This window comes from Carex rostrata, chromosome 3 (genome assembly GCF_964058835.1).
Source record: "Carex rostrata chromosome 3, lpCarRost1.2, whole genome shotgun sequence".
NCBI classification, from domain to species: Eukaryota; Viridiplantae; Streptophyta; class Magnoliopsida; order Poales; family Cyperaceae; genus Carex; species Carex rostrata.
Window position 1 is genome coordinate 12,827,208 of NC_135920.1, and position 15,297 is coordinate 12,842,504.

Here is a 15,297-nt window from a genome sequence, read left to right on the forward strand (position 1 = left end):
ATTGGCGCGCGTCCAGAAATCCATCTAAGTACTTATTTTGGCTATATCACAAATCGTGTGTCCGCAATGAGCAGTTTCCTTCGGTTTTCTTCATTTTTCTTCATTTCCTACAAATTAAAACTAAACAAACGCAGTAACTTGATCCAAGGTGTATTATATTCACTTTATATTCAAAATACAAGATATTTGGTATTATTTTGTGATAAAAATCAGACCGAATATGTATATAATTTAGGCCTATCACTAGCCAACACCGAATCCTCACAAAAAATGTTCTTCAAACCAAAGGTTGGCAAGGTTCCCCTTTGTGCATGTTCTGCCACCACCTGGAATCGACTGACCACTTATTCATCACATGCCCTGTCGCTAAACAATTGTGGTTCTGGATGGGGCAGAGTCAATCCTTTTTTACACAATGGACCAGAATGGAAGATATTATCGAATTTTCATTTACTCTTTCACATTCGGATCAACAAGCCTTTCTTATGATTTTTAGCGCTATTTGTTGGACAATTTGGAAACATAGAAATGAATTGTGTTTCCAAAATGCCCAACCTAAATCTAGTAGGAATATTTTCTTTGTCACAATTTCTCTTGTGTGTTATTGGCTAGGTAACAAAAAAATCAAGGAGCAGACTAAGGAACAAACACACAAATGGATGCCGGATGAGGAGGCACTGGCGGCGATTCCCCTTAGAGTGTGGTTGCCGGGAGATGACCAGCTGATTGTGTACCAACCTACAGACTAGCTAGTTAGAGGAGTCCTCTGTTCCATAGAGAGCATTCTGATTTACAAGTTTCTGCTATTTTGTGTTCTGACTACCCCAAACCATGGATGCATAAGAGTAGTTCCCTTGCAAAATAGTTGCAAGCAGATCCATTTTGGGGGATATTATCCTAGTTCTTATTCCGCACATTTTGGCTTTTTGGTTAGTAGCATAACTTTGTTTTGTGGATGTTAGTTCGGTTTCTGTGGGACTGAACTTTGCTAGATGTAATTTAACTTAGTTTCTTAATGAAGCTGGGCGCAAGCCTTTTTTTCAAAAAAAAAACTTCATGTGTGTCAGGATTATATTATGATCCAATGACATTTAGGTATGTACTTGAAACAGAAAATTCAGAATAATTAACGCGAGCAAGTACAATGTAAATTAGTTCGGTCGAATCTGAAACAGTAACAGAAGAATCAGATATTTTAGTATGTGACACTCAAATATTGACCAATTATTGAACTCTTGATGACTGAATCAAATAATCCAGCCAGAGAAATTACATGCATTAATTGCTGAAATTAAATATAAGTTAACTGCTAATTGTCGATCACGAATAATTGTCTTATTGTGTCTGGCTGCTTAATTAGGGGAGGCCACCTACTAGCTTTAATTTTGTGCGCATGCATGGCATGAGGCACAAGGTTGAGGATATTTGCCCCTTATAATTTGGAGTGTGTGTGTGTATATATATATATATAAGAGAGAGTAGAAGATACCGCCAATTGAATCAAGTTAAAAAAAGGTATTTTGACTTTGTCGATAGGAGTAGGGGTTAACTCTAAGATTACCTAAATATTAAATTTAAGGTAACAAATTTTCTACAATCTTCTATCTTGTTCGTCACTATTGCTCTCATTTTTTGTGACTCACTTAAACGTGTCATGCATGGTGTATATTCCGACGTACGTATAGATATAATTGTATGTTTTCTTACAGGATATATATGTACGTAGGCCAATAAAAGAATTGAATACAAACTCTAATTCTTGAAAATATACGTATATATAATTAAAATTAAATTGCAAAATGGGCTTCTGGAGCAGTAAATTTCAGAACAACCAGCCTGAATAAACTAATCCAGCAAGAATTGGCTGATAATTGAACCACATGTATGGTGTACATATATGTATGAGATAATGGAATAATTCAAAATGGCCGAAATTTTATTAAATACCATAATAATAAAAAAAAAACAAAACACCTCCGTTTTGAAGAATTCCATAAATCCCCAGGCCGCAGACTGAGTCTGAGGCTCTAATTAATGAGGGCCGTAAAGACAATCTGCGGCCCAAGATTTGAGTCCACAAATTGAATCTTGATGCCTAAAACAGAAAGTTCGATTTTTGTGCCATAAAATACAAAAGAGAAATCTTGATACCAGAAACAGATATCGATGTTAGAGCATTTCAGGCGCCTAGCATCCTTTCATTCAACAAATCTTGATCCTCTAGAATTCATACTCTTTAATTCGCTAATAGGCGAATTTGCCAAACCTCTGAGCTGGCCTCTTTTTTCAACGGTAATTGTAGCTTGTGACATACAATGTTGTAATAATTATGTTGCAGAAAATCGATAGAGTACTTCTCCAGTTCTTTCAATATCAGCAACATCTTGATTTATGCAACTTATTTTGAAAGATATAGATTATTGAATTTTATAATAATACAACTTGCATAATTGTCTTTAGTAAGATATTTGACAGAGAATGTAATTTAAGATATTAATTTGTACTTTATGGCACAAAAATTGATGTTTTTTGTTTTATTAGTAATAATTTTTTTTTAAAAAAATTTATTGGGGCCGCAGATTCAATCTGCGGACCTCAGTCTGGGGCCGTAGATTGTCTGTGCGGACTCTAATAATTGAGTCCTCGGGTATTTTTTTAATTCTTCCAAAATGGAGGTGATTTGATTAATTTATTTTTTATTATGGTATTTAAAAAAATTTCGGCCAAAATGCAATGCAGATCGATCAAATTGGAACTGGGACCCATACCTTTGAATTATAAGAAAAAAAAAATTGCACTAGCTAGCCTCTTGACATGTGGAAGGAGACCGCGAAAGGTTTTAATAATTGAATTAAGTCTTAATATTTTTTTTCTTAAATAAAATGGGAGTTAATTTGTTAACTTTGTAATATTCGCAACAGATTTTTCATTTCGATTTAAAATATGCGACTTATTCTAACGTAGAAATTGAACTCATAAGAAATGTTTACATAAAAAATAAGATAGTAATCCAATTTCAAAATGTTCATGATAGAGGTTCTTTTCTTTTTTTTATTTGAGTTTCAAATATGCAACTTCTCGTTGAACTCCTAAAATTTTTATTTATCATTTACTCCGTACTATAGTTGAATATTACTATATTGATTAAGAGCTAGAAGGCCCAATTAAGTTTAGTTTTAATTTTTCATATTAATTTGGTTAACTACGTGTGTTTCAGGATTATATCATGATCCAATGGCATTTAGGTATGCACTTGATACCAATAATTCATGATGATTAACACGAGCAAGTACAATGTAAATTAGTTCGGTCGAATCTGAAACAGTAACAGAAAAATCAGATAAATTGAAGAATCAGATATCTTAGTGACCAATTTTAAAATTTAACTCTGATTGACTAAATCAAAGAATCCTACCAGAGAAATTACATGCATTGCTGAATGTAAATATATATAAGTTAATTAACTGCTGATTTTTTTTTTTATCATGAATGATTTTCTTATTGTGCAACTGCTTAGGTCTTAGGGGAGACCACCTACTAGCTTTTTGTGCGCCTGGCATGACTACCGCACGAGGCACTTGGTTGAGGATATTTGCCCCCTTATAATTTCGAGTGTATACAAAAAAAACAAAAAGATACGGCCAATGTAATCAAGTTAAAAGGTATTTTGACTTTCTCGATATTATAGCAAATTATTGAAGGCTTTACATTGATAAAATTTGAGTTTTTGACTTCTGTGAAACCAATTTTTAAAGAGGATCGATCGCTCCAATACACTATTTTTTAGTTGAGAAAAATACTGAAACTGTCTTGACCATCTGATTAATTAAGGAAGGGTATTATGGGAAAAATAATATTTTGCCAGTTGTGTTATTTTTGGTAAACAAATAGTTCAAATTAAACATTCTGTTGATCCTTTTTTTTCAATACATTCTATTTACCAGATCATTCATGTATATTATTGGCCACACAATTCATCCATAATTGCACCAAAGATTAAAAAAATAAACAGATGGTTAATTCTTGTAATGCCTTCGGCAAATCAAAAGAACTGAGATTATTATTTATTCGGACTTCTTCTTACTTTTCACTTATTAACTAATTAACTAGTAGCAGTATACACTTAGATATGTCACGTGATAAACATATGAGTAATTCTAGTTTACTGAAAGGGACAAAAATGAAAGATACAGAATTTCACAATACCATCATAAATATAAATACATCCAATCAAATTATTGCAGGCTGTTCAATGTTTTCATATATAGTGTATACTGGATAATTACTTATTTTAAATTTTCTTAACAGGAAAAAAATCAAAGAGAGAACAAAGCAAGTGTTGTCCGTATTCGTGCCAATTCAAAGCATATCAGACGGTCCGGATCTATAAAATCAAAATTGGAGTTATCTTAGGTGATATGAATTCGGTGGACGTGTGTATCCGAAACTCATAGAACCATTGGCGGACCTAAGCTGTATTAGGGTAGGCACTTGCTTGGATTCGAATTATTTTTTAGATTCAATGATATTTTATTGTGTCTATTTCTGAACGGAAATAATGTCTACTCCTGAATTTAATTTACAGTCAAATAGAAAAAAATTTGCAGAAAAAAAGTCAGTCCAAACTGATTCATGTAAAAGAATTAAAGAAAAAAAACACAGTCTGATTCTCTACTTTACTCAGAAGAATTGCTGATTTACCAGAAGAAAAAAGAGATACTAAAGATCTAAATATATATTATATCGTAACTAGTCATGCTGTGACTTGAATCACATAACGTGCTGTAACTAAATTTGGAAGGATGGTCATGGCACGTGAATGATCACAACACGTTAGTCACGCCATGACCAAGACATGCCGTGACCACACGTGACATATCTAAGTGTGACCGGTCATGTTTGGTCATGTTTAACTTTTTTTTTTTTTTTTTTATAATTTAGGTTAGTTTATTCAAGATTCATCATTCAATCAAAATTTAACGGTTCTAATTACACATGCCTCGCGTGACCATGTGATGTGACCAAATCTTTCACGTGACATGCCGTGTCATGTCAAATTTTCAAAAGATGACCAGGTTGCGTGAATTCTCACTGCACAGGACACATGAATCACATCACGTAACTGACACACGTGCAATGTCATACTGTGATAGAACTATATATGTAACAGAAAAAAAAAAAAATTAAGAACTGCATGTCAGAATTAAATTCAGATCGTTTCAAAAACAATGTGCTGGGAAGCATATAGAAAAAAGCGGGAGGACACCAAACTGGCGAAGGCAGGCTACATATCCACTTGCACAAAGTTGCACTTCTTTGATTCTTCTACTAACTTTTTTGCTTATCGTCTGTTTATTATTGTCTTTCTTGACATGTGACTCTTGTCACATTAGAATAGAGGACTGTATGTGGACCATATGTACATGAACACTTACCTATACTTTTGAGGAAATAAATCTGCTGCGAACTGCGATCCTACATGATCGCAGGGTTTCTGCGATTTTAATCTCAACCGTTCATATATTTTGAGATCCGTGCACAAAAATTCTTTCTTTTTAAGATTCGTACATTGTAATAAATGAAGGGTTGAAATTTGAATCGCAGGACCTGCGATCCTGTAGGATCGCAGCAGATTTGCTTCCTACTTTTGATATCTTAACGAGAAGACTGGTTTGTAATTTGTTTAATTATTTTGTAATGTAAATATGATTGTAATTGTGTTTACGACTTTTATTAGTTTTTTTTTGTGGTTTTACTCGGACGATTTATCTACAATACTCATGCAAAATATTACTTTTAATTAAGTATTGGATTTTAAGTTCTAATTATTATACTTGTATAATTAGTTTTAAGTTCAATTATTTAGTACTGAAAACAATAATCATTAATATCTTTATTTGTTTTAGTCAAGATATAAAGATTTAGGTCTCAAATTTCTCATTCATTTGAACATATGCTTCTTTCATTTTATGTATTCTGATTAAAATATTCATGTTTTGTCATACTATGATCTCCTTATTTAGGAGAGAATATATGTTTGATATAGATTAGCTGCTATTAAATTCTTAATTTAATCCATCTCTTCTGTTCCATTAATTACATGCAAAGTTTTCCACACAGTTTGTTCTATTTTTTTTTTTTTTTTTACATGTCTTACATGCTAAAAAGATATCACACTTATTTGTGTCCATAATTTATTTTATGCATGATTTTTATATAATTTTATTATCATTATAAAAGTTCAGTTTTTTCATCAATAGATATATATAGATATATATATAGATATATATATATATATATATAGAGTTAGGCTGGGGTGCTATGGATAGCATAGTGGCCTCTATGCTACGGCTCAATATTCGAGTTTTCAAAATCCAAATGGTCGATCCGAACCGTTCATCTTATTCTCCATATTAATATATGCTTGGAGACCAAATTTTACATTTTTCTGAATTTTTTTACTATTTATTAAGTATTTTACAAAATTGTTGATCCAACGGTGGCTGCACAAAACAGTAAAACCGTTGGATTAGCGATTTTCAAAGTGCCTTAATAAATAGTAAAAAAATTCACAAAATTATAAAATTTGGTCTCCAAGCAGATATTAATATGGAGAATAAGATGAACGGTTCGGATCGACCGTTTGGATTTTGAAAACTTGAATATTGAGCCGTAGCATAGAGGCCACTATGCTATCCATAGCACCCAGCCTAACTCATATATATATATATATATATATATATATATATATATATATATATATATATATATATATTCTTTATTGCAGAGTGAATTCCAAGAACTAACTTTAATATGCAATATCTGTATTGAAACATGCAATATCTTTATGGCCATGTTGTACCTTATAAGTATTTCATTGGAGCTTTAGGTACTACAAATTAATTAATTCTACAAGAATATGTGAGTATTTGTAAGGGTACAAGTGCTTAACATTATCGATATCCTCGCGGATACTCATGTCGGTAGTAGCAAATGCTTTGTCCATAGAGGTTAGATATAATTTTTTGTTGCAAACCAAACATTTGTGTTTGACCAACAATGAACCCTAGAGGTCCACCTACAATGATTCATTCCTACAATCAAGTTCCAAAACATTAACTATTGAAGCCGGCTCTAGTTCGTTGATTTCGAGAGCGGTGCAGCGGAAACACATGAGTAGAAAATCCAATTTGAAAGAGATCTACAAAGATTTAATAGTACTTGATCTGACATTGTATTGTTTTTTAAAGAATTTTTCAAAAAAAAGAAGAATACGATAAAATACAAGTTTGGACCACATGAGATTTTGGAGACGTTTAGAGTAAATACTACCGCGTGAAATTACTCGATGACTTGCATATCTCCAATAAGATCAATGTTAGTCATCCCCACAAGTACTACGAAGAAGATGCAAGCTTGAGGTACGTGAGCTTATTATACTCTTCTCTATTATTACTAAACAAGTACGTAAGCTTAACGGACAAGATTGTAACGGGACCGCTTTGCGTCAGTGGGACTTATTATACATGATATATATTTTTAGAAAAATGAAATATATTAGCTTGAAGTTTGATCCTCTTTACAATTGAATAAATTGTCAATTTCTGTGTTTTTCTTTCACCAGCCGCAAGATATAAAATGTCATATTAACACACTCGAATTTCAAACATTTTAGTTGTGCATATTGGTTCTTGCTAAATATAACACAAACAATGATAAATTTAGTTAATTTAAAGGAAATAAATTCCTTTTTAGAATTATGTCTTGAAGAGTTATATGGTTTCGGTTACTACAAACACTCACTGAGCTATATATAAACCTTGAGCCGCAATTAATCCTCGAATATATGCAGCCGCTGAGCCGCACATAATAAAATTTATACAAATTTACAAAAAAAAATGTAAATATATAAATTGCGATTATAGCTGGATCGGACCGTCCAATAACCAGACAAAGAAGATTCTAGAATGTCGCTGAGGTAACACCGACACAGCATCCAATAACGTATAGAAAGAAAAAACAAAAAACCAATTTATTCTTTTTGATTGAATAAAATCAAATAAAAATCTCACGGTACATAGCTACCAACCAAACAATCATATAAATTTTCACCCAAACCAAGCTAGCACAAGTAGTGCATGCACAATCACTTCAAATGACTTACAAGCTATAACAGAAAAGCACACAGTAACAAACCTTACGTAAATGCACCCAAACAAGCACAAAAAATAACAAACGTTATATATCCATGCAAACAGAATGAAAACCCGCTAAAATTTAAGAGCATTGGTAGCCTTTGGGAACACCCTTACCACAGTAGTTGAGCACAAGGCTAAGGTTTATAGGCAGGTTTAGATTGATGCCCAAAATATTTGCTTTAAGAGCAGTGCAAAGGCAGACAGCTGCTTCGAGATCAACCAAGCCCCCAAGCAGGGAGCAACAAGAGCTTGTCGGCACGCTACCGATTTTGACGCCCTTGATCAAATTTAGCACATTGGCACAAACACCTAGCTTTAGTGCATCAACTGGGCACTTTCCAGAAGATGGTGGCGTGCTGCTAGATGGTGGTGTCGGGCAACTGCCCTTTGGTGGCGGTGGGGGTGGCGGTGGAGCACATTTTGCATTGGCAAGGACAAAGAAAAGAAGGTTAACTGCAAGGAAGAGTGTGGCTTTGGATGCCATTGTTAATATTAAAACAAGAATGTTGTTTGGGTGATTAGGGTTTGGTATTGGGTGAGGATGAAGGTATGATATTTGTGCTGCTTTATAGAGAATTGGGAATGAGTCATGACAATAACTTGGCATGTGAGAGAGCCAGAGAGGGTTTAAATGAAAGGTCAACAGCTGGCAAAGCATGTACCTAGGGATTTTAGTCTATAGGCTATAGCGTCCCCAGTAGTGATATGATTTCATTTTAATCACTTCCTACTGAAACGGTGAATTATTCATTTGTATTTGATCATTCAGGCTGAGAGGTTTTATTGTTATTGTGTACTCAGGGTGTTTAATTAGTTTCATTTATGTATAAATACTTCATCTGTATACTAGTACTTTGGTTTGTTCTTCTTGTTTGAAAAACTCGCTATATAAGATTCCACATGGGAAGAATCAGTTTTTGATTTTTTAGTAGTAAAAGATAATTCTCTCCGTGTGAAATTTAAAGCTGGATGAAAAAAGTTATTTAATTATAAAGTTGAAATTTAGAAAACAAAGAACTTCATCTTTCTTTAAAAAAAAATCACACATTGCTGATATAGACAATTGACAAAACAACACAAATAAAGGCTCTGCAATATGAATTACAAATAATATTATAGAATAAAAGAAAAAAACTATAATTAGCAACTAATAATTGGATGAACCACTTAGTGATCACGGGATGCATTATTGCATCTGTCCAGGTTTTGTGTGGCATGTGGTGTGTAACATATATATACCATACAATTCTTTGTGCAATTTACGGATCTGCTTTTCCTCTTCTTTTTTTTCATACTTCGATTAGATGGAAATTATGTTACATAAAATTTATTAATATATATTAAAAATATTAATGCAATCAAACAGCATTGCCTACATACATAAAAGGAACAATTGAAAAAGATTATGACTTTATATATATTGTAGGTAAAAAATAAGGAAATAAGAACTATACGTTCACAGAGACAAATTAAGTAGATGCCAAAAAGAGGAATCCAGAATAGTAAAATTAACTCAAGTTTTGCAACTTATTACAAGCTGGTACAGAACTATATAATTATACAATTCCTGGCTTGATTGCATCATTCATTCTGCAAATAGCAATTAAGTTACTATCGTAATTAATTACGTATGAGGCAGCATTTATTAACGATGCACATGCACGCGCTGCATATATATAATATATATTAAAAAACCCTTTACAGAATACTAACGAGACATATAACTATATATATCATAGCTACTTACATATATAAAGCGTGGTAACAAACACTGTGCAGGGTTTGGCCAACGGCTACTGTCTATAGCTATGTAATTGTTCACTATCTTATTCTTACTATTAAGTATATTGTTAAGTAATAGTATATAAATATTAACGATAAAGATGTTATCAAACCTAATATATATTTATATGAAAATAAGTAGTTTTTTTTATTAAATAACTGATCGTAAAAAAATATGTAGTTTCACTATCTATTATATTGATAATAGATCCGAAAGGAACAGCTGGATGTCAGTAACGAGTGCATATGTATTGGGACCTTCATACTAGGCCAGTTCCTTCGAGTGTCATTTTGTGATTCAAAATTTGTTACTGGTCTATACTAATGCAGTTCACTAAAGTTTATGAAAACCAGAGCAATGACATACACGAACTATGAGGGAAATTGAGACAACAAATTTATTATAAGCAGACATATTCATGTTTACAACTTGGACATGAAGCCATGCACGTACGCCAGCAGAAGTTATGCATGGTGATACGATTAAACAACAACAAATTCAATAGGAACACTTGAAGCAAATACCAAACAAAGAATACAAATTAACAAAATTAAAAAAACTAAACATGCATCAAATTAACACGCACACAAGATAAGCCTAACGAAGGCATGGATTAAGAGCATGTGTAACCAGGAGGGGTACCCTTGCCACAGTAGTTGAGAACAAGGCTAAGGTCGATTGGAAGGTTAAGGCTGATGCCCAAAATGTTTGCTTTAAGAGCTGTGCAGAGGCACACGGCCGCCTCAAGATCAACCAATCCACCGAGCAGAGAACAGCAAGAACTGGTAGGTGGGCTGCCAAGCTTGACCCCCTTGATCAAACCTAGCACGTCAGCGCACACGCCGAACTTCAGTGCATCCTTTGGGCATTTGGTAGTAGAACTCGGTGGCGGTGGCGGTGGTGGTGATGGACAGCTGCTCTTTGGTGGAGGTGGTGAACGCGGTGGTGGCGGTGGTGGCGGTGTTGGGCATGCCCCATGAGCAATGGCAAAGCAAATGAGGTTGACAATAAGGAAGAGAGCAGATTTCGATGCCATGGTTTCTAGAATTCGTTACAACAAGGAAAGGTGTTGTGTTTGCTTGAGTAAGACTTGCTTACTTGGGTGCTATGGTATGAAGGTGTGCAATGTATGGGTTTTATAGAAGCTCAGGGTTAGGTCAAGACGAATACATGTCATGTGCCAGATTGGCTTAATTACTTGGGTGGTTAATAGATGACAAGGTGTGATGTCCCCAATCTTCATGGTGTACTATTTCTTTCTGGAAAAGGTAAATGATTAATTTGTAATTTTTGTGGGAACTAATCAGGTGTTACTATATATATTTGATTTCCTTCTAGTACGTATAGGTTATGTAGAAACCACTATTGAGATTGAAATTAACGTTTTCCATGTATTCCATGCGTTCTGGCCAATTACTTATCAACTTTTCGTGCGTGCGTTATTTGAAAATTAATTTACACGTAAAGATGAAGTGACCATCTATTTTATACTTAAATCTTTTTTTTGCTTGGTATTTTATACTTAATCACACGGTTCAAATTATACGATTCTTACCTGAACTATTTGCAATAACTATTTTATTTATCTAGGAAAATTAACGGTTATACAGATTTTGGGAACATCACTACTCTGATTGTAACAACCAAAACAAAAAAGAGGAAAAAAGGTGATTGAAACCATACAGTTGGTCATCATAATTAAATAAATATACAGCAAAAGGATGAAAGAGCAAAATGAAAATAAAAGAAAGGTAAAATTGAGAATGAGCATGTCTAGCCGGTCAATGATTTTTTAGGCTAATAGATAGCTAGTAAAAGATAACGTAATCGCCAAAACAAGCGGAATGAAATTAAATAGATATAAGCCCATTTGACACATGGACATGACATGTGGGCACGCAATGCTCACATGCATGGACAGTCAAATAAAAGAAAACGGTTTTCAACTGAAGAAGGGTAGATGATATTTCTAGAAAGATAATATTCTCTATTTTGTACCGCCATATAATTAGTTTAGGTTTAGTGATTTCGGATATCTCTCTCTTTCTTATATTAAGAAAGCAGATGTTCTGATCTGTTAAAGACTGAATATCAGTCCTTTAGATTAAATAGTTTGTTTTTTTATGTATTTTTTTGATATATTTTTTTTACAATGTAGAAGTCTCAATTTCATAGATACGTGCTTGCCGCACGTACTCGTCACAAGTTTATTTAGTATGTTTTCTTTTTATTATAATTTTTTTTTCATTTTATTAAATGTCATTTAAAAAACTTTCGAATTGATTGATCATGTTTTCATTTCTTTTTATCTATTTTTATATCATAGAATCTCATTTAACAATAGTAACAAGAGTCGTAATATAACAACATAAGGTGTCATCATATACTAACAAAAGGTGTCATAATATGACAACAACAAATAATACAACTTATTTTGATTATTTTTTTCCTCTTGTTTATCCCTTAAGCAACATAACAAAAAAAATATTACCATTGGCGGTCAGGAAATTGACGAAAGCGGACTTCCAACCGCTAATTGAGGTGGTGCAACAGAGGCTAGCAATATGGAAATCAAAGTTCCTGTCTTATGGAGGTAGAATGACACTAGTCAAAGCAGTACTTACGGCACTGCCACTATACTACATTCAGGTAATCAGCATACCGAAGGAAGTCCTAAAGCATATAGATAGAGCAAGGCGACAATTCCTATGGAAAGGAAGCCAGCCCTGTAAAGGGATCAACTGCTTGGTTGGTTGGAATAAGGTATGTGGATTAAGGCAAAATAGAGGGATGGGCATTTTGAACCTTAAAACACATAACCGAGCACTGCTAACCAAATGGCTCTAGAAATTGGATATGGAGCAGGCAGGTATGTGGGCTCAGACGATGGCCAACCTCTATGGCATACAAAGATCTCATCAACTTCTAGCCAACCCAAGGTACTCATTTTTTCTTAGATCACTTTGTGACTTAACACCATTCTATAGGGTGTCAATCTCGGTTGTAGAGGGAGGTGCACAAGAGGCAACAATACGGCTAGTTTGGAAATGGATGGCAAATGGATCTTTTTCAACCTCATTGGCCTATGCTATAATGCTTGATTATGGAGTTCTCAACCAAATAAATACCGCCCTATGGAAAATCAAGGTTCCAACTAAAATCAGGGTCTTCCTGTGGGAGGCAATGCAAAACAGACTACTCACACAACACATGCTGAGAAGTAGAGGATGCCAGGTTCAATCAGGTTGTCATATGTGTCATAGCCAGGCTATGGAAACATCGGTGCACTTGTTATACAACTGTTTGTACTCCAAAAGGTTGTGGTTAATCATGGGGAATAGGTTAGCGCGCGGGGATCTAATATTATTCTGGTAGAAGCCAAGGATGGTGATATCGCCATATTTAATCTATTGTTCTGACCAATTTCCGTACCAAAACATGCATTTTAAACCATCAAATAGCGTCTATTACATTGAATATCTATAGAATGTGGTACTGCTACGCTTTCATTTTTATTTCGCAGAAAACTGGCGAAATCAGAGAAGTTACTGACATTCTGAGACTTTGACGCGACTCGCATCATCACCAACGCGAGTCGCATCTCACCCTGACGCTACCACAGACGCGAGGCGCATCAGACAAACTCTGATGCGGGTCGCATCGCTATTGACGCGACTCGCATCGGAGTTTCCCAGAGCAGAAGACGGAGGCCCAATGAAAGCCCAGTAAAGGCCCAAATTGGAAGGGTCGTTTGGGAAAGCTATAAAAGACCATTATCTGCCACTAGCCGATTCATTCAGCAGATTTTGGAGATTCCAACTACCTAGCTTTTTGAAGTGTCGCTCAAGAAAGAGAGCTGAGGAGGGAAGATTTGAAGTTCTTCACAGATCCATTTTCTTCTTCGGTTTTATCATGATTTCTTCTCTTATCTCTTTCTTGATCATGATTGAGTAGATCATTTTTGTTTCTAGGGTAAGGTTTAGTCTAAAACTCTGTTTGTAATGCATGAAGTTTGAATCTGAGTTTTTCTTTTTGTTTATTTGCCTGAGTATTATTCTTTCATTGCCTGATTAAAATTGTTTGAATGATTTTTGTTGTCTACTGTTGAATGTCTATAGCATCTCTTCTAGTACTTTGGCCTTGATGTTTCTTGCAATTAGATCAAATATTTGAGGTAGATCTTAGATCTGAGAGGTAAGATCAATAGTAACTGAGAGGTGAAATGTCTATTTATTGAGAGATAGTGGATATCTTTAGCAAACCAGACAAATAACTTAGGTTGAATACCAGTAAACGAGAGTTTGAGGTTGGAGATCTAAGAAGGTGAAGTTGCATTTTCTTACTAGGTCCATTAAGCCAATAAACGAGAATTGAGATTTAGGAACATTAGGTACGGTCAATAGATCCTTACACAAATGAATAACTCAGAAACAGGCTACATGCTGCATCTACTCGAGGACCACGCGAGTCGCGTGGGAGAGCACGCGGGTCGCATCACAAGGGTTGCGTGAGGATCGAGTAAAACCAAACTTTTAATTGCTGTCATTTACTGTTATTGAATTTAGAAAACTTAAACAAACAAAATCATTTTTTTCTCACTTCTAGTACCTAACTGAGATAAGTAAGAGTCCAGAGTTGAACTAGAACCGTCCCTGTGGATCGATACTTGATTATACTATTCGATAAGGGTTGTGCACTTGCAACCCAATTCGAAAGCTAAATCAAGGTTTAAAAGGGTACAGCTCGCTGTACCTGAAACTTTGTGTATACGCTTGTGTGTGAACAGATGGTAATGTCACCAGTAGAGCGAGCCAAATGGGATAGCCACTGGGCTGCATGGTGCTGGGCTTTATGGAAAGACAGAAACAAACGTCTCTTTACTCAGAAGAGATTGAGGGTCGTTTGAGCAGGAATATCACTAGAGTAGGATGCTAAGAGGAAAATATAAGTAGCGTAATTATTATGTAAATATAATTGCAATTATTTCGGACGAGTTTTGTAAATATTCTTATATCAATCAAAATGTCAGCTTTTCTAACCTTAAAAAAATGATGTGTATCAATTGTAAAAATAAAGCTCATAGATATGTTGTTAAAAAATGAGCTTTACATCTGTATGAGAATATGTTAATCTATTTTTTTTATTGTTGGATAATTATTTTTTTCATTGGTCTATTATTTATGAAAATATGTCATTTTGTATGAGAATTTTTTATTGTTATCTAATAATATATCCATGTTGCTAGCACGATACTTGTTAATTTTTTATTTATAAATTAAAGTAGAACATTAGAAGATAAATAAAAATATAAATTTT

The 15,297-nt window shown here is 34.2% G+C and overlaps 1 protein-coding gene and 1 pseudogene across 2 annotated transcripts; both read right to left on the reverse strand.

Annotated features, from left to right (window-relative positions):
* Positions 1 to 8,021: 8,021 nt before the first annotated feature.
* On the reverse strand, positions 8,022 to 8,800 carry LOC144551584 (14 kDa proline-rich protein DC2.15 pseudogene; annotated as a pseudogene). The gene has a single exon (XR_013510835.1). The product of XR_013510835.1 is annotated as a 14 kDa proline-rich protein DC2.15 pseudogene (transcript).
* Positions 8,801 to 10,371: 1,571 nt separating this feature from the next.
* LOC144551585 (14 kDa proline-rich protein DC2.15-like) lies at positions 10,372 to 11,106 on the reverse strand. The gene has a single exon (XM_078299611.1). The coding sequence runs from the start codon at positions 11,015 to 11,017 to the stop codon at positions 10,595 to 10,597; it is 423 nt and encodes a 140-aa protein (XP_078155737.1). The 5' UTR covers positions 11,018 to 11,106; the 3' UTR covers positions 10,372 to 10,594.
* Between the last annotated feature and the right edge of the window lie 4,191 nt (positions 11,107 to 15,297).